Here is a 24,650-nt window from a genome sequence, read left to right as displayed (position 1 = left end):
ATCACCAGGTGAGATGAACGTCTTATTTTTAACTAATGAAAAGCTTTTCTTCCCTTTGAATCCATGCTACCCACAATGTTGAAAAGGAGTATGGATGCAACTAGAGATATAAAGTAAAAGGATGCATATTTCTAACATGAACCTGGATTATTATTATAGTTTGTTCATTCAACCTGCTGTGGATTGACTTAAACTAGGGCTGTCTCTTCTGAGTTTATCACACGCACACATACACACCACTTTTCTCTCCTGCCGTCCTACACCTTGTATATACGAGTGTGGCCTTAAATAACTACTACTAATAACAAGGAGAGCACTGAAAAAACCCAATCACAACTGTCAATTGATGCAGCCCAGCAAGCAAACCTTGCTGCCCCACCCTTTTGCAGTCAGATGAATTTGACACAGAGTGGCAACATCACCAGCATCACTGCAAAAGATAATGGAGTAGTAGAATAAAGTAAAAAGAGAAAATGAGGAACAAAACAAAAACTAAAAGAAAAAAAAATCTATTAAAATAAGTAGCACCAAATTCAGAATATTCTCCAACCTGCTCAGTACCTCGACCAAAATGTGTTTCTGAGAACATTTGAGGTGAGAAATAAACCCTGCAGTTGCTGAATCTGTCTTTATTTTTGATTGACAATGGTTAGTTTGAAAGTTTCTCTGGAGTTTCCAGAGATGGTCAGTTCTCACCTCAAATGTTTTCATAATGTAAAAGAAAGTTTCAGACGTAGCTGCCATGTTGGTCCGGTTTGAAATCCAGGAGAGGGCAGCCCACTAGTGAAGCATTCATTGAATCAGGTGCAACTATGAAGTGTTTGTGTGGTTGTATTATCAGGAGTGGCACAGCATCAAACAAACAAGAGGTCATAGATCATATGAGGCAAACTCATGGCAGTGAAATTTGTCAACTTACCAGTACTGTAGTTCTATCGAGATCCTGTTCAGTGATGCCAACTTGTTATGGAATGGAACGAGGTTTATTGAAGAAAAGACGAGAGAGAGAGACATGGAGCCCAGGATGACTTATGCTGAACATTCAGCTTTAATGAGTCAGGTGCCTCAGGAGAAATGATTGCAGTCTCGGATGGGCGGAACCACAGTCAGTTCTAATGGCTCTTCCACATACTAAGAACTGTATCTGTTTCTGAAGGACACTGAACATAGATTGGGACTCATCATGGGGACAATGGAGACATTGAGTCTTTGTAATAGCCAAAATAGCTATCCTAGCCTTTGAAGACAGGGCAAGCTGACGCATCTGCTGTACTGGAAAGCCAGATAAGGGAGTGAGGTGCTGTGGAGTAAACAGAAGGGAGACATAAGGGCTGACCTGCCGTAACCTTACACCACACTTAGGATAACTTGAGATGGCCTGACCTAACCGCTAACCAGTACCTACATCAACAGTATAATTTTCCCCCACAGATAGAGGTCTCAAATATCAGCATTACACACAAATACACACCTACATGCACACTAGCTCAAGCTTATTTTTTCTTATTCCAAGAGCTAATGTCAACATCTTCATCCCTAGCTCTCACTGGCTGGAGGGGGTCTGTGGCCCCGCTGGATGCAGTTTAAGCATCAGACTAGCAGTCTAGTCGGCCTGGCACTGACAGAGGAGTGTGGAATATACCACCTTAAAGTGTCTGTTACCAGTCGACGATGCAGAAGTGCTGCCAGCTTTTATCTACACATCCTGGACAGAGCAGTGGGTGACAGGAACACACAATCTTCCCCAGCATGGTAAGTGGACAGCAAATCAATGTAAATCAACTCCTCAAAACCCTGAAACATTCTCTGAAAAAGTGATTGTTAGTGTAGAGATACAACTAACTATAATGAAATGAATCAAATGTAAAATGAACACTGAATCAATGTGGATTCATTATAGTAAGTGTTTTAGTTGTTTTTTCATAATTGTAAAAGCAACGTAGAAGTACTGATTTGCATAAGACTGAAAGAATCCTGAACTGCTCTCAGATAAGCTGAGCTAGTTTCATTTAGTGGCTCTCAAAAGTCCACTGAGATTGTAGTTCACAGCCAGTAACAGTTGTAATTGTAATTGTAATTGTAATTTAAAAAAAAAAAAAAAAAAAAAAAGCTTTAAAAGAAAACATGATATATTTTATCCATTCTCTTGTGCATGCATTCTTTGGGGTAGAGTCAGATAAGGACACCAGCCATGTTAAAGTGTTGGCAGATGACATGTTTATGATGTTTTTAGCAGTTACACCTGCCTTACCTTAGGGTGGACCCAAACAGCCGGTGATGAATAAAGCTGTTTACCTCGCTGAGCTTTTTCTGAGGCTCCAAGTGCCAGACTGCAGTCTATATGCTTTGTGCTTTACCTTTAGGGTTACTTAACGTTACTTTCATACACCGCCTTCACCTGAGCCAGTTATGCTACCTTCACCCAACAAAGTTACAACCAGCCAAGTGCCAAGGGCTCTCACCAATTTTCCTGTCAAATATAGATTGAAGTAATTGAAGTAATATTACCGTGGGACTCCAATGCATGAATATATGTGTTTACAGCATACGACTGCTGGCACACCAACCACTGTTGTCGATTTCTGCCAAGCTGTTTTTCTTCAGCGCCGTCTAACGTCAGCTGTATAAATGAATGAAAGCATTTGCCAACTATTGAAACACCAGTTCAAACAAGTGAGATGTTTTCACTAAAGCTAGGTTATTGAGTGGCCAATAACAACATTACTATAGAGGAGTGCCCAACCAGCCCCTCTGGATTGGAAAACTGTACAAAACACAGCCTTTAAAAGAGCTTTTATCGCAGCTCTTAACTTTTGAGGAACTCCCAAATCTTTCTGGATGATGAAGATAGTACTCAAGAATAATAGTAAATTATAAAATCCCCGTTTCTAACTGGGTTTACTTTAAATAAGTGATTGAATTTGAATTCCGTCTTGACCAGGACTCCCTGGAAGAACAGCTTTTATATTTCAATGAGATCTTTCTGGGTAAATAAAATATATTAAAAAAATGCAAATGATTTCTGTGGTAGTTCATATTTAGTGGTGCGTTTTTGTCACGGCCAAGATTTATGACGTTCAGAATAAGTATTCCAGTCCAAAGTCAACACTTTGTGAAGGCAGTTGGCTCCCAGTCATGTCGACATCCCGTCTCAATAAACATCAGCTCTAATGCCTCCTCGTGCTGGTTTTGTTGATAAAATTTGACCAAACTGTCAAAGACAAAAACTAAAGGCATTTTCTGTACATTTTTATTTGATTTTAGATAGTAGGCTACAAAAGTCCAAAATAGAACTTCAGTTAGATTTAGTTTTTTTTCTAAACTAAGGGGGCTGAAAATCAGTTTTGTTCTGTGTCTAGGTCTGGTGGGGACACTGTTACCTGTCCTCAGGAGGAGATGATGACTTTGGCCAACCTTCTCCTCCAAGTGAACCCTAACCACCTTGATGCCAGCCAGCGTATCCGTTTGGTCAACACCATGGCTGAATACCTCCGACTGCCATCAGGCTCAGTTTCACTTTTTTCAATGAGAAAATCCTTCAGTCTGCAGCAAGAGAAGCAAAGAGTTTGTCGCCAAGGTGGACAGGCTCAGAGCCTCACCGGAAATCGCACCGAGAACCAAGATGTTATTGGAGAGTTGCTGTGGCCTGTTGGTTGTCAAGGAGATGAGCGACAGTCCAGTTTGGCCATGGTACTGGAACACAGTACAAAGGCAGGTGGGATCGCCCGGTTGCTGGGAACTCCTGTCTTGGGATGGAGAGTGCTTTGTGTTCCTGGGGATGTACAGCGTAAAGTTAAGAGGGACGTAGGATGGCCTAGACATACACCTACTCCTAATATGATTATTCCACCTCCAACTCATGCCCAAGAGATTGTGAAACTTGTTGAGTCTTCACTCATGTGTTCTCCTCTGTTACCACACACACAACACCTGAGGCTATCAACCGTTTTGGTGCATATGAGCAATGTGGGAACAAAGCCGGAGCCAACACTTATACAGGGTTCAACTGTCAAAATCTCAGAGCTGTCTGCCACAAAAGTTGATAATTTGCCAGGCTCCTCACTCAACTCTTTCATGTATGTCCCTGAATGGCATACTCATAAAGAAAAGATGCCGATGTATTACCCAAACATAAAAACTGAGTTGCCTCTTGCTATACTTCAGTCAAGTTACATGCAAAGAAAACAATCCTCAACACCGCTTCCCTCGATCATACCGACAATCCCATACAGTGAGCTTTCACATGCCCTCCTGGACACACAAATATTTCTTGAGGTAAAAGATTCCTTAACTTTACACACATCAAACTGCATTGAATTTGCCTGCAGTCATGCAGTTTGGTTTCCCCTTTACAATTTTAAGGAATATGCTTCAGTCACTGTAGAAGGGACTGGCCACAGTCAAGAGCCACAAGCTGCCACCTTCAATGCAGCGTTTTCACCATTATCAAGTCAAGCTAGAAGTAAACAAGCATCAGTGTTTGACTCCCTGAAAACATCAGTCGTGCGGCTTGAAGGGCATATCCGGAGGACAGAGGTGTTTCTGAGCCACAGAAACACTCAGCAAAATACCCAATTAGCCGGCAGAGTTCAAGGCAGCCCTGTGAGCCAGATAATGGAAGGTGGCACTGCAGTTCATTCCCAATACCTGAAATATTCAGAAGAGTCATTTCAATACACCCTTATGGGATCAATGCAGCCTAGTCTTTTCATCAGCAAAATGGAAGAGCTTGAAAGTCAAACAGCCTTTTCACCAGAGAGGATGTTAACCTTCAGGAGTTTTTCTCACACATTATTTGATAAACCAGCTGACACCACTCTCTCAACATCACACAGACCACACGGTATTCACCCTTCACTGCCTCTAGCCCCAGTCTCTTACAGTGTTCGTCCCATGGTGACACATGAGACAGACAACAGAGAACCAGCTGTAACGTCTGTGAGTCTCCATCCTCATCCAAAGGAAAATCCCATCTCGCCTGTTTGTTGGACAGCTACTCACACTGACTCAGAGTGTCAGTCCAAGGTGATGTCACTGGGTAAGTCTTGCTCTTTTGACCTCTATATGACAATCTATTATTGTTCTGGGTGGTTAGTCATTTATGTCTGCATCTAAATCACATGTTGTAAAGGCTCGACCCAAAACTGAAAAGAACCCCCACAGCTGAATGGAGCTTAGTGGATGAATTAATGGAAGAATGATGACAGTATAGGCTGGTAATGGGCTTAAAGAAACAAATAGCTACAGATAGAATTATACAGTATATTATATGAAGGGATGCACAAAATATGAGTATGAATCTGATGGATGATGTTGAATTTGGAAGGCTGAATACAATGAGTTATCTAAGAGAATCATTGTCTTTTTGCGAGTGATGGATGGACAGACAAAAGAAGTAGTCAGCCTGGGTCATTTCAAAATTAAATTGCTCAGGAGCACTTCATTTTCTTATTGATCTGTATTTTATTTCTCATAGGTCACAGCCCAAATAGCCAAGAGACAATGGAAGGCCACAGCACCACAAAACTGACACTTCCACTCCATCACCTGCCATCATTTGTTCATCCAACTCTAACAGATGACCATAACAGAGTCTCACAATCGGCACCCATATCAAACAATGACCCACTTACACGACTGTTTCCAGATGTGTCACCAGCCTTATATCTCATGACTGAGAATATGGCAGTAACTCAACAGACTGAAGCAATTCAAGATCTGTCACCATCCCCATCTGTCATAAATCAGCAGATAACATCTCAGTTACATGGAACGGTCCAGGACGTGCCACCGTCCCCATCCACAGGTCAGAGGACAATGTCTCCACGATTTGAACTGGAGGCTTCTCTTTCAGCATCCCTGTTGTCAGCACCAGAGACACCAATGATGAGATTTACACAACCTTTATCCTCTGAGCTGGGGCTCCTCAGTAGAGAACCTGAGAGAACCAAAACTGCGGCTCAGCTGTTCAGTGTAGAGTCTCTCAAAGTCTCATCATCATCATCATCATCATCTCTAATGACTCAGTTTGAAAGATTCTCTATATCGTTGCTCTCTAATATTGCTGGCTCCCCTCTGCAACTGGATCTTGAAAGCAAAGACCTACATTTAGAGTCAGGGATCCTGAACAGTACAGAGTTATATTCTGGTCACAACAGATTAACACGGTCATTAAATACAGATGCTTTAAATGAGGAGATATTACCAACATACCCATCTTGGACTCTGAAAATGGATCTTCCTGTGACTCAACGCCAATCAGGCACCCCTGCTAGAGAAACAGTTGTGAAATGGACATCTGAAAAACCAGGGCGGCACTCAGTTTCCAAAGATGAGGTGGCTCAGGAGAGTTTGCACTTCAGACCATCAAGGCAACAATCATTTCTCCAAACACCACAGCTAAAGGAGTCCATACTTTCCATGAGCAAAATGTCATCATTTGCCCAGACTACAAGTAAACGGTATTTTCACATGTCCTCAGCCCCTGGAATGACATCAAGCATGTATCTAAAAACAATATTTATGACTACAGTTCAAAATGGTGTAGAAACTGTCCTCCATGTGACACAATCTGCTCCACCAGTGGTATTAGGAAGCCTTGGACCAACAGCTGAGGGTGATTTTGATCCCCTTGCTCCCTCTGCTGGTCAAGAACTATACACTGTATCCTCCATTCCTCAAATGCAGAGTCTTGAGCCATCATTCCCAATATTGTGTGGCAACTCTGTGGCACAGGATGATAATGATGTAAGCTGGTGGGCCCCATTACTCAGTATCATCAACTGCAAGCAAACACTGGAGCACATTTTGGGCTTTTCTACTAGCTATCTGCATTTTGAGTCACACAAATATGGGCAGACATGGGTAGACACAGAATATTTTTCAGTGATTCCCACCACCCTCCCTTCAAAAGATGTCAAAGAGGAGCAAAATGAGTCAGAGGAATATATGTCTTTGCTGTTTTCATCGGTGAAAGAGCTGGCCACCACAGCCACTCCAGGACTTTCACACAATAATGTTGGATCGAATACACTGTCTCTTTCAGTGGACAATGACTTCTCAGTCATGACACACACATCAGCACCACTGAGTGCATCTTCCCTCAGTGGAGGTGGATTAAGTTCAGAGAAATCCTTGTTTATCAGTCAGTCATTTTACACATGGCAAGTGACACCAAACAGTAGCCCTATCACAATCTCTCCATTCACAGGACCAAGACATTCAACACCCAAGGTCCTGCGCACTTCAGTGAATCAGGACTATGGGATGTCAGCCGCCTTACTGACATCACTTCAGACCTCAAGCCCTTCCTCCTCTACAAGACAGAGCTCTGTCCAGCCGTATTTGCCAGCTTCCACCTCAAGTAAGTACCAGTGGGGCTACTCAAGTGGAGCTGCTCTGTCTCCAGTAGAAGAGAGAAGTGGTTTCACCAGGCCTAACTGTGTGGATATGAGTAAGGGTGTGGATCTCCATGCACAGCTGACCTTACCTGCGTGTCATTTTGCTTGTTTGTTGGGTATCTTTCAATTCGATAAGTTTAACTCAAAGTTCAACTGCTGAAAATGCATAACTGTCCGTAAATCACACGGTGACCGCAGTTTACCAGGGGGAAACAGGAGCTTCAATGACTGTATGTGAAAACCTGATTTAGTGCACAGGGAGAGAAGGAGAGAAAGTGAGAGAGAGAGAGAGAGAGAGAGAGAGAGAGATTAAAAAGTCAGTCAGTGGGCTGAGAGCTGACAGGAATCAGGGCAAAAGCCTTGCAGACTATCTAAACTTCAGCAGAGAAAACAAAAAGTGAATTAAAAAAAAGGCGCGTTGTAAAGTTGTAATTCCTGATTCCTGATTTTCTATACATCTTTACTGCAAATAATTTATATTTCCAGTGCAAAACAGAATATTAAGATTTATTTCTGTGGATTGATCAGTGTTGGGATTCAGAGAGTTAATTATAATTAGTTTAGTAAAAATAAATAAATAGATAAATAAATAAATGGAAAGTGAGAGAGAGAGAGAAACAGAGAGAGAAAGAGAGATTAAAAGCAAAGTATGTAAATATGAGTAAATATATTTCATAATTAATTCGTTAGAAAATGCAGCATTTGCCCGATTCAACAGGACTTCCAGTGAAAGCCATGCCCACGTCATTTATTCTATTGTTTCAGTTACATGGTTCACCTCCATGCAAATAATGACACTATTTAAAAAGATGGCAGTGGCTTCCTTTTTCTAGTCTTCTGCCACACTATGATGTTGTGATGTTGTGAATATCTCTATGTACTGTAATTCAAGACATTTAAATTAAATACAGAAAAAAACCTAAACTCTCTGATTTATATTTCAGGCCTTGTAAATCTCCCGCCCCAAGTGTTGTACTCCATTCCCACACTGATGGCCACTATCGGCTTCCCCTTCCACTTCTCAATCCCACCAAAGACCTTTCTAGATCCGGAGGACGGTGGGGCTGACAGGCTTTCCCTGGAGATGAGGTTCATTGACGGGCCTCCACAAAACATGGGATCCTGGCTGGCGCTGGACGGCCTGGAGCTTCATGGTGTACCTCTGGAGATGGACCTGCAGTTCGCCCCTCAGCATCTCCTGCTGGCTGCCTGGGATCGCCAGGGCCTGGGCACCTGGCTGCCCCTCACTGTGGACCTTCATCGCAGCCCCATCAGCCCCTGCCACAGTTTCACCCTAACAGCTCACCGCAGTCTCCACTCTATCCTCCGTCACCGCCACAGAATTGAACTCTTGTTGAGCAAACTATCTGACTTCTTCAACAGCTCTGGCAGCGACCACCTCTCCGTCATTTCCATAGCTCCTGGGTCCACGGTGGTGTCTTGGTACAATGTGAGCTTATGCAAACTGGGCCGTGACAGCGCGGGACGATGCCATGTGGGTCAAATAGAAAGCATGTGGTTAGGAATGAGTTCTGGGGATGGACGAGTCAACCCTGCGTTCATTAAAGCAATGCTACCAGAGTTTCCCATCACCAAGGTCGGACCAGTGAGCTACAGGCAGGACTGTTTTTCCACCACTCCTACTCTCACATTCGGGGGGTCTAGTCCTACTGCCTACACTACCCTGAATCCTAGTATGGATACCAATAATTGTCCCAGCACCATAATGCAAAATCCAACTTCTAACATCAGTGCTTCAGTATGTGCTGCTACCACCGCCACAGTTCATGAGACGAACTTCTACCAGTGGATGAGCAGTGTGCTAACAGCTCTCCTTGTCGTCTGCTTCCTTATTCTGGTGGTCATTGTCATTGCTGTAGTTCTCTATTTCTGTAAGGGCTATCGAAGTACAAGAACAGTCACAATCTGGCCTGCAGGCAGGGTCGTCTCAATTCACACCATGAAGAAAGCCGTAGGGCCAAGGCTGCCTCCACTATTTCAACACGAGCTGCCACCACCACCCCTCAGACTGTGGATTAACTTCACACAGGGCGATGAGGAGCCTTTTTCATCAGCCTATGCACAGAGAAGACAAACTATTCACTATTAAAAGCAGCTTCCTACTCCACAGTGACGCTTTGCAAGAACAGAAACACCAGAATAAATAACTTGATGTCAGCTTAAAAATTTACCATTTAAGCCTATGACAAAGCTGCATGGTGTAACAAATCCCATGTAGGTTTAACAAAATAAACTGACTAATCTAACCCAAGGTAAGTTGGCTCAGATGACTTTAATAACAAAATGAATCCATTTAAATATTTTGCCCAAACTTATGTAAAAAACCTTCACCTTTTTATTGTAATTTGAAGTGAAGTCAATTTGCAGTGTTTTCAAGCACAAAATTTGAAGTACTACATTTGAATATAGTATATGGGGTATCACAAGAATTGAGAACTGTTGTTCCACACACATGCTTACACAATAACATACCCTTATAAATATGTCTGCTCCTGTGAAGAATTTGCCATAGCTACTTTGGAGTTATGCTGCAATGTGAACATCAAAATGTGATTTTGAAAGTCAGTAGAAGGGAACTATGGTCAACATACTGTTTAAAGTTTTTATGAAGCTTCACTCATGGTTTTGTTTTTTTTGTTTTTTCTGTGAGAAATTGGCCTTAAATGAGGTAAATTGGGTAAAAACTACTGTTCTCAGTATTGCATGTGATTTACTCTCTTCTTACCATTACTAAGAAATATATGGAATGGCTTCAACATAACTTTTTGAAATACGTTGTTTTTAATAATCCTGAACTTCTTTATTCTAACAGCTCACTGATAATAAATAAATTGATTTCAATCACCACAAATGGCAACAATGTTCACTATTGACAGCTTTTATTGCTTTACACAATGTGAGCAGCATATCTACAAAAACTTGTGTAAAAAAAAAAAAAAAATCTATAAAATTCATGTTGGAGTTCATTGTCTGTTTTATTTCCATGTCCTTGTTTGAAACAGTGTGAGTCTGACGAACACTGTGGTCCACATTTCATTAGAAAAGGCGGTGCAACGGCAGTCCTGGGTTACATCATCTGGATGCCTTGCCATTTTCATGAACTTCCATACTGTGAATAGAAAAAAGTGATAAAACCTTTAACTTCATGTCTCCGATGCATGAAATATGTAGCTTAAGCAATATTATGTTGCATATTCTTGTTGTAGCCTTGTATTCTTGTTGAGTGTGACTATAAGACCATGAAACATATACACACAAGACAGGATATTAAACATATATTTGTCAACATCGTAATTACAGCCACCCTTGTCATCATTATCATCATGACAATGTGATTCATTTCTAATATGCACATCAGCCATGCTTAGGAACAGAGGGTGCTCTGCCCAAAATAGCCTGTAAATAATCACAATAACTTTTTAACTTCTACATACCCATTCTCATCTTTAAGGTGCTGGTACAGCTCAGCCTTGTTATTGACTGAGTTGATTCTCCCAGCAAACTCTTGGTGCTTCCTGGAGTTGGCTGCAGCGATCCGATTGGTCCACAAGCTGAGGAGTGACACTGGACCTGCAGCGGCACAGCGACACAAAGCTACGCGTAAAACACACACACTGGGCAGGGCCTGATGGATCCCACTGGGTAATACTGGCACAAAACTTAACATCAACAAGTTTTCTTGGATTCAGCCATGTAATAAGATAGAAAAATATCTCTGCATCCTAAGAGCCTCATTCATACTCAGCCACAGTACTTTCTAATTTCACTTAGTTATCATAAATCCATACAAAAGAAAAAGTATTATTTGTTTTGTTGGTAAGTTAGTAACATTTCCTTGAAGTATCACTGAATGCAATGAAAAGAAATGTCCTCTTTAATGCTCTGACTTATTACTTTTGTACCTTTTGCTCTTTCTGGAGGCTGGACCTCGTCTGTGGAAAGGCGGGGCTTCTTGTTGAGCGGCTCTGGGGAGTCTGGGGAATCTTTTATCACCTCCGACTCTTGCTCTTCTTTATCCAGCATCCCCTTTAGCCTAAGCATAGAGGGGCAAATTGTGGACAGAAAGGCAAATTGTAGTCAACTCTGACAATAACTCATTATTTACACTTTTGAGTACACAAGTACACACATGCACACCAGCTTCCTACTGACCTGTCAGAGTCTTGCCAGCTTTTATCGTCTGTGTCCTTGCTGCCATTTTTCTCTGTCCTGTCTTCCTTATCCTCCCTCTTTCTCCCTCGCTTCTTCCTCTCTTCCTCTTCGGGAGGTTTGCTGCGGCAGGCGACGATGCAGTCCAGAACACGCTGGTGTCTGTCAGTGGCTCCGGCATGAGTTTTCACCAGCGTTTCTAGCTCATTCCACATGATGCGGTACTGTTCGTCCCTGGGGACAACAGCGACAATGCACAAGCATTAAATCGGTTAAAATGGCTGAATGGCTTTTTGAATTCATCTCCCTCTTGAGTGCCTCAGAATTCTCCCACAAGTGTAAAAATAAATTACATAATGAATCATGAGATACAGATTAGATGTCTATCTGTCTACTATTGCATTTACAGTTAATATTAACCACTCGATGATACTGTGGAACATAGACACTGGAATAAGGTAAAACGTTACAAATAGATAGCATACAAATTCACACATGAAGCATGTATGCATGTAACAGAGCACCCTTTCATGCCCACACACTGAGGTTAATACCTCTTGGGGCCCTTGCCTCTGGAGCCCACTGTGGAAATGGGAAGAGGGTCGTTCTTCCTCTCCATGTCTACCAGGTTGTAGACTGTCTTCTGACAGGTCAGCACGTCCTCCTCAGTCAGCGTCTCCTTCACTATCAGGTTGGCCAGGGGAACCACCTAGTGGAGCAGACAGGATCAGACACAGATAAGGACCTGAGCACAGTAGTAAAACACCAAAATCCTGAAATACAAATGAGAAAACACCCCCTGCCACCATGTTGCTTACCGCCTGCATATTGAAGATGGTGGTCTGGGAGATGATCATCGGCCAGTAACGAGTGTGGCGTTCGAGCTGAGCTTTGGCTCTCTCAGCTGGTAGCTTCCCAGAGGGGTCATGGGCGGACTCCGAAACAGGCATCAGCCGGTTTTCCCGCATAAATTCACCGAAATCCTGAGGAAGATGACCAACTGATCATGTTTATCCCAGATCTCAACTGCATCTAGAGGACGCTGCCATTCAAGTTAAAGCTCTTGACGTTCAATTGGAATGCTACACTCAAGAAAATAGTCATAATACTCATGAATCTTGAATATCATCACACATCATAGGGGTGGATGATGATGGATGATTCTAATATGAATATGCTGACAGAATTGAAAATGAGTGTGACGCTGACTTACAGTGATGCGGTAGTCTGTCACTCGACCGCCGCAGCCTTCGCTGATGGACGGCGGGTCCTCTAAGGTGGAGCGGGTGCTGTTGAGCACATGCAGGAAGATCTCGCCACCGTGGCTGCTGAGCATGTGGCTGATGACCTTTGACCCCGACTTCCTCGGCTGCTCCAGCAGCACTGATCGACCTGGTCAATCAATCATTGGAGCCAAACCAATAAATCGATACATCAACTCAGACAGAAGACATTTTTATCGCTAAAATGGCACAAGCTAACTTCACACCTCACAGCAACGTAGTGATATCAAAATCCAATAGTTTTCAACAGGATACTTTTATGAAAATGCCATACAATGTCTCAGGAGCATAACAAGAAACTTTGCCTCAGTGCAATAGCATTTAAAAAGAATAAACCAATAAATTAAGACAAAAGACAGATAAAAAGGTCATATTAGATTTCCTATATGAGATGACTGCAGCTTACCGTTAAGGAGAAAGTTAGTCAAACATGACGAGGGCCGACTATTTACATCTGTGGGGGAGATTCGATAGGCTCCTGTGCAGTAATGGAGCTCTGTGGGGAAAAACACCAATACATTCACATCAATATACTTACATATATACTGTACATATAAGAGTGTTTTCCTGCACTCTTCACTGTACACAAATATCTTACAAAAAAGGGTAAATACACCTTTCATTAAGGTTTTTCCCAAAACCATCTTACACTGGTCTTATACTCCCATATAAGTCTGCAGCATTTTTACATCAAACCTTAGATGAATTTACTAATTTCTTCAGTTGACTGTGCCCACCTATGCTGTTGGTTCGAGGAGTGCACCATTTCAGTGTAACCGTCTCCTTGAGGCCACTGTCTCGACTGGTGCTGCCAGCCATGTGCAGGTCTCCTACAGAACGCAAAGAAATGACAGCTTATTAACAAGTCATCTCAACATCATTTATTTGATTAATTTACAACATATTAAGCATAAACAAATCCTCATGATGTAAAGTGAAAAGGTATCTTTCGTCGACAAAGCCATGTTTTCGACATTTAACACCCACCACTTTTGAAGAACTCCAGGTGAGCGTCTCTGTGATGCAGGAGCTCAACGTCATAATTGGCTGATGTGTTAGCGTGCTGCTCTTCCTGCACATCCGCAGGGCAACAAGGAGATAACAACAAATATCAGTCGGCATGAATTCAACTTTTGCCAAACACACAAATATGCACGTACATGAAAACACTGCTGATTTCATGTTCCAAAAGGGCAGAAAGTAATGGAGAAAGGAAAACGCAAATGCTGGCTACCTGGAGGGCTCAGTCACTGTCTGCATTAGCTTTCCTGCTTCAACTATCCAGCTGAGAACTCTGGTGTTGACTGTAAAGACTCGCACAAACAGCCTGAACTTCCACCTAAACGGCAGAGATCTCCTACGTTTCAGGACGAGAGCCCCAAGCAGATATGCTTTGGATCCAATACCCTCATTTGGTGAAGAAATATATTCCATCAGAGAATATTTTTGTTGTTGTTATATATGATTTAGTGCTTAATTATATAACTGTGGGTGAGTAGCAGCTAACAGTGAAGATCAAAACAGTCATTCTTATGAACACCATCAATATCTATCTGACTTGTTTTTATTTTAGCTGAGCAACCCTGGACTCTTTTTAAGGACACAACTTTAGCAACAACAGATCTAAAACAAACTTATTTTCTCAACAGCTTCCTAAACTGTAAAAAACTGCTGCATTTTAACACCCAAAACAGCAATCACATGTAAACATTTAAAGGACAGTCACATTTCAAAACTAGTTAATGCGACAGCACAAAGACACAACAGGGGGACTAACACACTGGTTTTGATGAGAAAAGGTGGAACTGGCGGGGATGGGGAGACAGAGGCCGTGGGGACATGTGGACAGCTTTAAGGTGCGCATAGCCGCTTGACACTGACAGTGCTCAAAAACTAAGAATGTACAACACTGGTCACAGATGACTGGACAAATAAACACTTGAGTGCCGTATTTATTATGCTTGGTCATTGTTTGCGCGTGTGTGTGTGTGTGTGTGTGTGTGTGCGCGTATGTGTGTATATTGTCAGTATCTGGCAGAAACAAAAAGAAAAGTTTTTTTCCCCACTGCTGCCCATGTATTTTTCACATTTTAAAATTGAATGGCTTTACCGTGAAGTGGCTTGGCTTAGTCACAGGTTAATAAATAAAACACTGTGTGCACATAATGGTGTGTTGAAAATGACAAAAAGGCCAGATTTCGCTTATTTTTACATTTTACATGATATAGAGTAAAACACCAGAGCAAGCTTCAACTACTAGATCACCAATATTAGAAGGTACCAATGTGTATGGGTCAGTGCAATAGTGTTCTGACAATATTCCAATATTCTTGTGTCCCTAAAATAATCATGTAAAAAACAACTGCCCCCTAAATAACTAAAAAAAGATCAATTAAGGAACATAGAGGGGGTTTATTTTATTTAGAAGATTTATTTTTTGCAATGGGAGTCAGGTTTTCTTGTTATGGAGACAGGTTCCTGCAAGAAACCAACAATATGCACCCTAAACTCGAGCCAAAATTTGACTGATACTTCCATGCACTTTCAAAGTGAGGTGTAGGGCTGAGTAAGCCACAGCAGAAAAGACTAAAACCAGCAGAGCAAACATTTCTCTGACATGATGTCATCAATTTCCTTGTGCAGTCAAATTTTAGCCATTGCAATTATGATATTTTATTCAGTGTGTTTAGTTCATCAAAACTGTCTTAATGTATGCACACATGGAACTCCTAGTGTGCAGGCTTTATGTTTTTCCACTAAATCCCAAAATCTGCATTCCCTATGTGTCAACCTAAGACTAGAGCTGCCTGTCCTCTCCTGCAACCTGACCACCAATCTGTGCAGAGGTGCCTGACAAATCAACACAGGTGCATGACTCAAGATGTACCCTACGTTGTGTGAACGCTGCCCTCCCTCTGTTGCATGTGTGTGTGACAGAGTACTAACCTGTTCGCAAACATTTAATGTGGGCTAGCAAAACAGAAAATACAGCATGAAACCAGCAGCAGGTTCACAGTCCTTTCAACATGCAGATGAAGTGAACAAAAAAAAGTAATAACATTGTAATATCTTACAAGAAATGGTAGGTGAAGGGCTAAATAAGGACAAACACGGAGAAAACAACTAAGCAAGAAAGAAAGGTATGAGGAACAGCTGAAGGAGCGGTTAAGTAAGAAAGAAGCAAACAGTTAAAAAGAAAGGATCTGTATTTCTGGACTAACAGAAAAGGAAAATAAAGAAAAGCTGATGAACTAACTTTTCAGCATGGCATGAGCTGGGCCAGCTGGTGGGCACAAAGCCCCTTACCTTCATGGGGATGTTTGTAATGGTGGTGGAGGCGAGGTCAAAGTGTTGCTGGACCAGGATGTTAAGTTTGGTGGCCAGGTGTCTCCCTGCCCGAACACTGTGCACCTCACTGGTGAGCAGAGGAGATATCTGAAACAGCAAGGGACACGTATTAGGAACTAGGTATGGTATTGTTGTTTAAAAGATTATATTTCCGTCTGTTAGCATGTTTTAAATTATGTATGTTCTGCTCTCCAACTCCCCGTAGTAAATTACTAGCATGAGCAAATGTTTGTGTGTAATATGTGGTGTCTCTGTAATGCCTGTGTCTATGCACAAACCATTAATGTGTGGATGCAGTGATGGGGTGTGTTAAATCCAGGATTAAATGGCACATTTTAACTGGTCATGCATCCCCAGTCTGCCACTCTATAGAGTCAGCCTTCCGTCCTCCAAGTCATTCACTATTTCTCCATACATGCAATGATAATAAACTGACTCAGATTCTGATGATGGCTTCCCTGAGCTTTATCAATATCACAAACCTCTTTCTTTGGTCGGTCAGAGACCAGCGTGTCCTCTCCCTGTGGGTAGATGTGAACTAGAACCAGCTCACACTGTTGAATGGCCATTAGTCTGTAAAACACAATAAAAGACTGCTTTTACAGACATACACAACTTTGGGTAATATCAACACACACACACGCATGCACTTGCAGACCCACAAACAACGAGACACATGATATGCTACACGCTAATGGCACACTTTCACTGCCAAAACCAACTGAAATAAAAAAATAAAATAAATCATAAATTAATTTATTATATTGACCAATACATAATTATAAATAAAAAAAATGTGTCTGTGTCATATTGTAGTATTCAGGACTTTTTCCAAAATCAATGCCTTATTTTAGCTTGTTTTCAACATGGTATGTAATACATGTTAAGATGCATGCATATACACATAATATATATTTTTTTCTTCCTGTATCATCAGTACCGACCTGTCTGAGCCTGCTGCCAACTTGTTTTGTTCTAAAATAGTCTCCTGGATGCAGTCTTCCAACATGCGCACGTGAGTATCACTGTAAAAACGCATATAGATGAATTGAACCAGTAGTCTTTAAATTATGACATAAAATCAACACACATGTGCATTCAAACAACATTTTAGCACATACATACATCTGGTTACTGACAAGAGGAATGCCTGATTTCGCATAATCGTTCCCAAAATTGAGCTTATTTTTCATTCAGTCATTCCTTGGCACTTCCTGTCACTGTGGCACAGTAGGGACGTGCGCTCGGAGCTGTTCAAAGGAATCTCATTGCTTTCTCTGGAAATGTTTTCAGCAGCGGAGCTCGAGAGAATTTCCATCCTGGGACTGAATTGCATGTATACTAACATTTCATCTCCAATCAACTAAGCAAAACTGATCCAAACTGGTTTCACATTTCCGTAACAGTAGTAAACTTCCCCAGAACATGAAAGTCACTGTCACAGACTGGACACTAGGGAAATGGTTGAGTGACAGGTACATAGACCAATCACAGCCCAGGTTTTGGACAGTGCTTGATCTTAACTTCATCCATCTTTAGTGACACGTTTACCTTTTAGCATTGGTTAGGCAGATAATACGTCCTCTATTGGCAACCCTCTCAGCTGTGTCCATCAGGGCGGTGCGCTTCTCGTGCTGCAGCTCTGTGATCTTGCATAACGACTCGACGGCGGCGACCAACCCGTGCAGGATGCTGCAACACTCGGGATCCTCACGTGGGTTGGGTGGCCCGACAGCTGCCAGAGCTGCCATGAGCTACCAGACAGGGACAGAAAACAAGAATCCGATGTTAACCACAGTCTCAGTGTAAGTCAAGCGCGCTGACACCTCTGCGGTCCGGAAACAGTGTGAAAATAACAGACATGACAACAGAATAATAAAATTCTCCACAGCTCCAAAAACTCCCCAAAAAATGGTGGATGATCCCCGATGAAAACACTGGAAAAAACGATGATGTGTTTCCAAGACAGTGACAATAGCAGGGTGAGAAATTAACCCTTCATGCAGGCCAATCAACACAATCTATCTCAAGTGTGGCAGGTAGAGCAAAAACGTCCCCACTGTGGATATTAAAATACACTGGAATTTTGTTTTTTACTGTGTGAATGAGCTCCAGCAACAGGCCGTGTATTACCTCGTGTGTGCTCTGGTCTTCCTGCCTCCAGCTATTCAAGATGTGGAACTCTGAATCACTCACAATGTAATTGACCTGTAAAATAATGAGGTGGCACAATATGTCAACTAATGCATTTTCAGTGGCAAGGCTGTAGTGGTTAGGGATGTGACTGCTACTCAATCGTTCTCGCTAGACTGTGTGATGTCTGCAACAGTATGAAACCTAACTCCTACTTGGTTTTAATTGGTACTTATAGTGGAACAGAAACAGCATTCACTAACTTGGGGAGACGTCACTCCAAAATATTTAAACCTGGGTTGTTCAAAAAAAGACTGCTAACCAGTTTGTTTGTTGGGTAAACATCATAGAGGATCCGGCAGTACTCCATGGAGCACTCCACGGCGCAGGTCCACAGGGACTTGGACACGGGGGCCAAAGGTATGACCCCCTGCGCTCGACTCTTTGTCAGCACGTCACACTCAACCTGCTGGCGACTGGACTCGGCCATGTAGGGACAGTGGTCCACCACGAAGGCCGTCTTGTGAGAGACGGAAAACATCTTCATTTTGCAAATCTGCAGCGCACGACAGTGCAGAATCTGTAAGGATAGTGACAAAAAACGCAGCATGGTTTAATTTGGGATTCAGGAAAGCAGAGTGGCTCAAAATTTCTTATTTCCTGATACACATTATAAAAGGAGAGTGTCATTTAAAGGCAGACAATGTAGTGTCAAATGTCAGGGAACACCACTTTAATTTTTCTAATGTTAAGGAGGAGACTGAGGAAGGATAAAACCCCACAGGATCATTACATGACTAATAAGCCAAGAACTAATTAGTCACTAACACTTTTAAATGCTTATCTTGAATGTTTTGATTCCAAATGTACACAGAAACATACACAATGCAGCAAATCGCTCTTATATGTTGGGTTATGATGGGATACAAGAGATGTCTTAACCTACTGAGGCAATTTTTAAGTTATATTCTTTTGCGAACTGAGTGGCATCGGTCATTTTTTACCACATCATACATAACAAACTGAGGTGCCCAACCCTTTGAAACTACACAGTCTGCCTTTAAGAGGAAATATAAATCACTGCATATCTGAATGTGATTTTGTTTGGCTTCTGATGATCATCACAGTTCATCCCTTGTTATATTTGCCATCACATCTCTAGATATCAATACTATTATTATTATCTGACATGGCTGGCTACTACTTACCCTTGAATGCATCATCTACTCTTTGCTGTCAGTGGTTACCTTCATAAGAGGATCATCTGGCGGTTAACAACTCAGATGTTAAGGCTGATTAAAGCATTGCTACTGTATTGTTATGCACAACATATCATGATCGTCATCTGTACACACTGGCTGCTGGTTAGTGACCTTACCTGGTGGGCGCTTCCTCGGATGCCGCTTCCTCGTCAGGAGCCAGGCCCGGGGCTGGGTGGCAGGGCTAGCTTCGCTCAAACAGGAGCCGGCTCTCCTCGGGGGGGAAGTTGGCTAACAGTCCCCCAAAAACTGGTAAATGATGCCTAATGAGTGTACCTACTGAGTGCCGTGCTCGGTTTCACAACATGTTGATCACCGAGGCTCCATAACGTTGGTGACTGTGCTAAGCTAAGCTGTGAAAGGAGCTTGTTGTCATGGACTAACTGTTACAGCGTTAGCTTAGCTTGCTAGCCGGGAGCATCTGTTTGCTTACACTTTCACCAGCAGCGACATGAAAATATACACATTATAACTTCTAGGGGAGCTAATACTGCACTGGAGTTTGTCTATTCACAACACCTGCGAGTTATCATCAGCTATCTCAACACAAAAATATGAATTATGTCATGTGGGCAAGACTTCTTCTTCTTTCTTCTTGTTGTTCTTCTTTGGTGTGTATCGGCGGTTGGGAAACCAGCTTAGAGGCACACTACCGCCACCAATTGGACTGACAAGGGTAGGAAGAAAATTATTCTCTGTTTTCTATGATCTTTTTCCCAAAGACGATTGACAAATGATTGAAAAAGGCTAATTACGTCCATATTATATTTTATACACTGAAGAAGATGTTTGAATGTTTCTGGTTCGCTACTGTGTACACAATTTCTTGTTAGGTTTGTGCCTATTGTATGCAGTGTACGACTGAGACTTGTGTGAGTTGATGAGTTATGTTTTCTTCCTCTCGATTCCATCCCACCATCCTCCCAGCATCAACACATAAATGTCTTCATGTTTCACTGTCATCCCAACACAGCTCCCAGCCATTACATGCATATGCCCTGATCAATACCTCAGCCTGCTAAATAAATAATCCACTGCGGTTTCTTATGGTTGTATGTAGTGACCACAGTTTTGCTGTGTGTAGGTCAATGGCATTTTTCCAGGACAACGTCAAAGATACCTGAAATATACAGTGACAGCGCAACTCACCTCAGACTTCAATCATTCATCACATCCATTGGTGAAAACACATTTTTATGGCACACAGTGTTTCTTGAGTGCAGCATCATATAGTCTGCTGTGGATAATGTGAGGGGAACGGTAAGTTGTGATAAAATTGGTCTTACATAGCGGGTTTAACACTGCAGCAACAGGCGGCAAAGCAGAAAGTAAAAATCCACATCATTTGCCTTGTTTATTTGGGGAAAAAATCCTCTTGTTTCGACACTGGATAATCCACTGGCAAGGCGCCTTGTCAAACATATAAGGATGAAAATTACTGACAGAGTTATATCACAGTCTTGATATGGACTCCAAGTCTGAAAAAAAGGAAGCTGTGACTTTTTGGCCTTAAATCATCTGTAGGTTTCTTTTATATTTTCGCCAAACTAACTTTTTCATCCGCCAGTGTGGTCAAGATCAGTGATTAGGCCTAGACTAAACACAAAGCTGATTTTTTTTTCTTCCGAAATTGTTTACAAGCCTGTCAGCTGGGACGAGCCGGAGCGCTTCCTGAGACGCCACCCTGCTGCCATGGCAACGCAAACTGAACATTTATGCTAGCTGAGTTAAAAAGTTTAGTTTTGCTAAAACCGGTAGATTTAATATAATCCGAGAAACACAATGAATTCACCCCCCGAGTCTTTGGTGAAATACGGTAATCCGGTTTTGGTGAGTGGGAGCACAGACAGAAAATCACCAAAGTTTTTTTCTTTGTGTGTGTGTTGTTGTTTTCATAGAATAGCGCACTGAAACGTTGTAGCATAACTAGGCCTATTCATCATATTCAAAAGGGGAAATGGTTGTTTACAGCCTGTACAGTCCTACTCCAGATTCAAATGTGTCCAAGAGGGAAAATATCAAATAACAAAATTAAGTGAATACATTTCATTTACCCTAGATTAACACCGTATTTTTCGTGGTTACAGGCCGGTCCTCAGCAGTCTGCTCCTCCACCTCCCCGTCCCAGATCAGCCTCAGCCGACCTCAGCAGGCAGCAAAACCAGGAGATCCTCCATGCCATCCTCCCACCTAGGTATGGTTTTTTCTCATCTATAAATGGCAGTATTGAAGGGCTATTTCCAGAGAAGGTTAAATCAATGCGGATGTGAAAAAGTGTTTGGGAATTGATTTTTTTTTTTTTTCCCTGTGGAAATGGTTCTTGATTGCCTGCACCACACATGGCAAGTGGTGTGTGTGTGTCATCTTCAATTGAGTATTGAAGAGAAACTCATAGTACAATATTGGTGCATCACTCTATGCGCTCTTACCCCACTTTTTAGATTTAGCAAGACTGCCCTGCCCTAAAGTTCAGCCCATGCTGTTATCTGATTCAGTTTCTTCCTTTGCAGGGAATGGGTGGAGGCCAACCAACTGTGGGTGCAGCAAGTGTCCAGGACACCTTCTACCCAAGCGGATGCGGTGTACCTGAAGGAGCAGCTGGATCTGAAGCTGCAGCAGAGGCAGGCCAGGGAGACAGGCATTTGTCCTATCCACATGGAGCTATACTCCCAGTGCTTTGGTAAGGATGCAGATTGGAAGATGGACAGAGATGCTCATGATTAGATCACTGGGGTTAAGGTGGTGGATGAGCTTTATTCAGGGAATATTAATCCTCCATCCAGGTCCACACTGCTGCACATAAACTCTTTCTACCCAATTCATATCCACCGATGAAAGGTATACACTGCCTTATACTCACAACATCTGTTTTAGTCCATTTTGTGATATTTTTCTGGCTAGTGAAGTGTCGCCATGTTCCTATATGCCCCTCATGCTCTGATGAAGACTCACATTCACCTTGGGAATTCTTTCAGATGAGCTGATCAGACAGGTGACCCTCATCTGTGCTGAGAGGGGTCTGCTGCTGTCACGTGTGAGAGACGAGATAAAGATGACCATGTATGTCTATCAGGCACTGTATGAGAGCAGTATGGCTTTCAGCGGAAGGAACGCACTGAACGCTGACAAGAACAAGGCTGACATGGAGAAAATAGTAAGTTTATATGAATCACACCTACATCAGTGCTGTAAATGCAGGAGCACAAAGATTCAGAAAGGGTGTCCAGCAGAGTGCACCATTTCTCTGAATAGTCACTGTAGAGCCAGGGTGGTGCAATCTGTTCAGTTTACATTCTGCATATCTTCCTCTGTGTATAATTAACTTTTGCAAATGTTGTTGTCTTAATGCATGCCTAGATCTCTGCCCTGGAGGATGAGAACCGGCTCTTGAATGAGCAGATAGCTGAATATGAGGCAATGAAATGGAGCGAGATTGAAAGGGGACGGGTGGAAGAGCAGGAGCACACACAAGAGATGCAGTTTCTGAAGAAACGCACCAACAGGCTCAAGGTGGGTTGTTTCATAATTGCGTACAAGAGAAAACACAGTGGGAGAGAGGCCTGTAGTATTGCTGTTTTCATGAGCAGCCAACGAGACAACAGCCTTTTCTCATGTGACACTGATGACCTAATAACTGTAAACTCAATTTAGCAGTGGTAACCAAATAAACATGAACCCAGATGTAGCAGTGAGTATAACTGTGTTGCCTCTCTTAAACTTGCTTCCAGCCTATTCATTTTTCTTCTTTTCAGGTCTGTCTGGAAGAGCTCACTTCCCCAAACAATTAACTTCCACACCTCAGAATTTACCTGCCAAATCCCAATGCACAGTTTTAATTTAAGTCTGTTGTCTTTTGTCTTGTTTCTAAACATTAAAGGGCATGAAACATCCTTGACTATACTAAGCCATTATTTTATTTTCTCTTTAACAGCATGACAGGTACAGTTACAAGAGAGTATTGCATTGGTAATTGCTGCATGAAATGTCATTCACACCCTTTCATTCTGTAATGAAAATCCACCTGAGTTGCAACAAGAAAGTACAATATAGCTACAAACCACAATTCCTGGGGTAAATTTTTGCCGTATTTGATTCAGAATCAGAATGAGAAGAAGAAGAAATTGAGTTTGTGGCGTATAGTGTGGTGACTGTGTAATTAACACAGCAGAACTAAACAGGGCTCCATACATTTTCATTCATGTCATCTGGAGGAGCTTGTCTGTGGTTGGTCTGTTTGAACTGTGAACAGTTTCAGACTGATGCTTGTATTTAAACAATGGCAAGGCTAAAAATGCAATGGCTGAATATGGCAGCCACATACAGTATGTCTATCAAATTTGGTCAGGAGAGCCTTATGTATGATTTATGGTAGTATTTGTATATTATTATTTATTTATTAGACCTTTATTTAACCAGATAAGCTTGTTGAGATAGAGAATCTCTTTTACAAAAGCGACCTGGCCAAGAAGCAGCTGATTACACAATTACAATCATTCAGACAAAATCGTACACACAGATAAAATCAAGTAGAATCAGATCAGATATCATAGTTTAAAAGCAGTATAGCGGCCCCCACCCACCAGTCTTTGGAAGCCAACTGCAGGCAAAAAAAGAAGGGCAGTCCTGGTAACCTTGAGTGTTTGCTTGAATTGTATTGAGTGAGTGTAGGGCTGGAAACCTGGTGTTTTTCCAAAATGATAAGTGGTCTTACATTAACTATGAATCAACTGGCCACTTATGCACAATAAATTGATGCTGTTAATAGCAGGATCTGGACACTCTGGGATTCAAACCATGGAACATTGTGCTCTCAGGAAAGTGACTCATTAAGCCACTTAGAGTCACGAAGAGTCATGTGAAATAGGAAATGCTTATACAATACAAATTACCATAAAATACTGTATATCACTGTGGACCCAGCCTGAGAGACTGGCTCACCACCCAGGCCAGCATGCACACAGTGGACAACGACAGCAGTCTGCATGGATGAAGCCCTGCTCTGCCCCATGGGAGGAAACAGGGGGCCCAGGCCTCTGCATACAGCAAAGAGGAGGAAA

At 42.2% G+C, this 24,650-nt stretch overlaps 3 protein-coding genes across 3 annotated transcripts in view; 1 reads left to right on the top strand and 2 right to left on the bottom strand.

Moving 5' to 3' along the window:
• LOC115355651 (high-affinity choline transporter 1-like) overlaps positions 1-979 on the bottom strand; it is a 30,165-nt gene extending 29,186 nt beyond the window's left edge. Inside the window, exon 1 of the mRNA XM_030046508.1 lies at positions 920-979. The gene's annotated coding sequence lies outside the window, so the exon portion shown is untranslated. The remainder of the gene's footprint in view (positions 1-919) is intronic.
• Positions 980-10,283: 9,304 nt separating this feature from the next.
• On the bottom strand, positions 10,284-20,207 carry ints13 (integrator complex subunit 13). Its single transcript, XM_030046049.1, has 17 exons — positions 19,713-20,207; positions 18,657-18,914; positions 18,335-18,409; positions 17,753-17,955; positions 17,146-17,226; positions 16,684-16,774; positions 16,160-16,288; positions 13,841-13,925; positions 13,591-13,683; positions 13,260-13,349; positions 12,784-12,962; positions 12,389-12,553; positions 12,125-12,279; positions 11,574-11,804; positions 11,324-11,454; positions 10,856-10,991; positions 10,284-10,530 (listed from the first exon to the last, which is right to left on the bottom strand). Exons 2-17 carry the CDS (start codon positions 18,879-18,881, stop codon positions 10,494-10,496), a joined length of 2,106 nt encoding a protein of 701 aa, XP_029901909.1. The 5' UTR covers positions 18,882-18,914; positions 19,713-20,207; the 3' UTR covers positions 10,284-10,493.
• A 1,162-nt stretch (positions 20,208-21,369) lies between these two features.
• LOC115355302 (axonemal dynein light intermediate polypeptide 1-like) lies at positions 21,370-23,484 on the top strand. The gene is made up of 6 exons (XM_030046050.1): positions 21,370-21,423; positions 21,681-21,787; positions 22,104-22,273; positions 22,569-22,747; positions 22,951-23,103; positions 23,346-23,484. The coding sequence occupies exons 1-6, from the start codon at positions 21,376-21,378 to the stop codon at positions 23,379-23,381; spliced, it is 693 nt and encodes a 230-aa protein (XP_029901910.1). The 5' UTR covers positions 21,370-21,375; the 3' UTR covers positions 23,382-23,484.
• The last annotated feature ends 1,166 nt before the right edge of the window (positions 23,485-24,650 follow it).

Source organism: Myripristis murdjan, chromosome 23, assembly GCF_902150065.1.
Source record: "Myripristis murdjan chromosome 23, fMyrMur1.1, whole genome shotgun sequence".
Taxonomy (NCBI): domain Eukaryota; kingdom Metazoa; phylum Chordata; class Actinopteri; order Holocentriformes; family Holocentridae; genus Myripristis; species Myripristis murdjan.
This window is presented reverse-complemented; position numbering and strand designations above follow the sequence as displayed.

Bases quoted from the DNA above. Each gene is read 5' to 3' on its own strand.
- ints13 (XM_030046049.1), bottom strand. From the start codon at position 18,881: ATGAAGATGTTTTCCGTCTCTCACAAGACGGCCTTCGTGGTGGACCAC. The intron at 18,410-18,656 runs GTTAGCAGTCTT...ATTATTTTACAG, and splicing joins TTTACCCAACAAACAAACTG to GTCAATTACATTGTGAGTGA. The intron at 12,963-13,259 runs GTAAGCTGCAGT...TTGATTGACCAG, and splicing joins GACTAACTTTCTCCTTAACG to GTCGATCAGTGCTGCTGGAG.
- LOC115355302 (XM_030046050.1), top strand. From the start codon at position 21,376: ATGAATTCACCCCCCGAGTCTTTGGTGAAATACGGTAATCCGGTTTTG. The intron at 21,788-22,103 runs GTATGGTTTTTT...CTTCCTTTGCAG, and splicing joins CATGCCATCCTCCCACCTAG to GGAATGGGTGGAGGCCAACC. The intron at 22,274-22,568 runs GTAAGGATGCAG...GAATTCTTTCAG, and splicing joins GCTATACTCCCAGTGCTTTG to ATGAGCTGATCAGACAGGTG.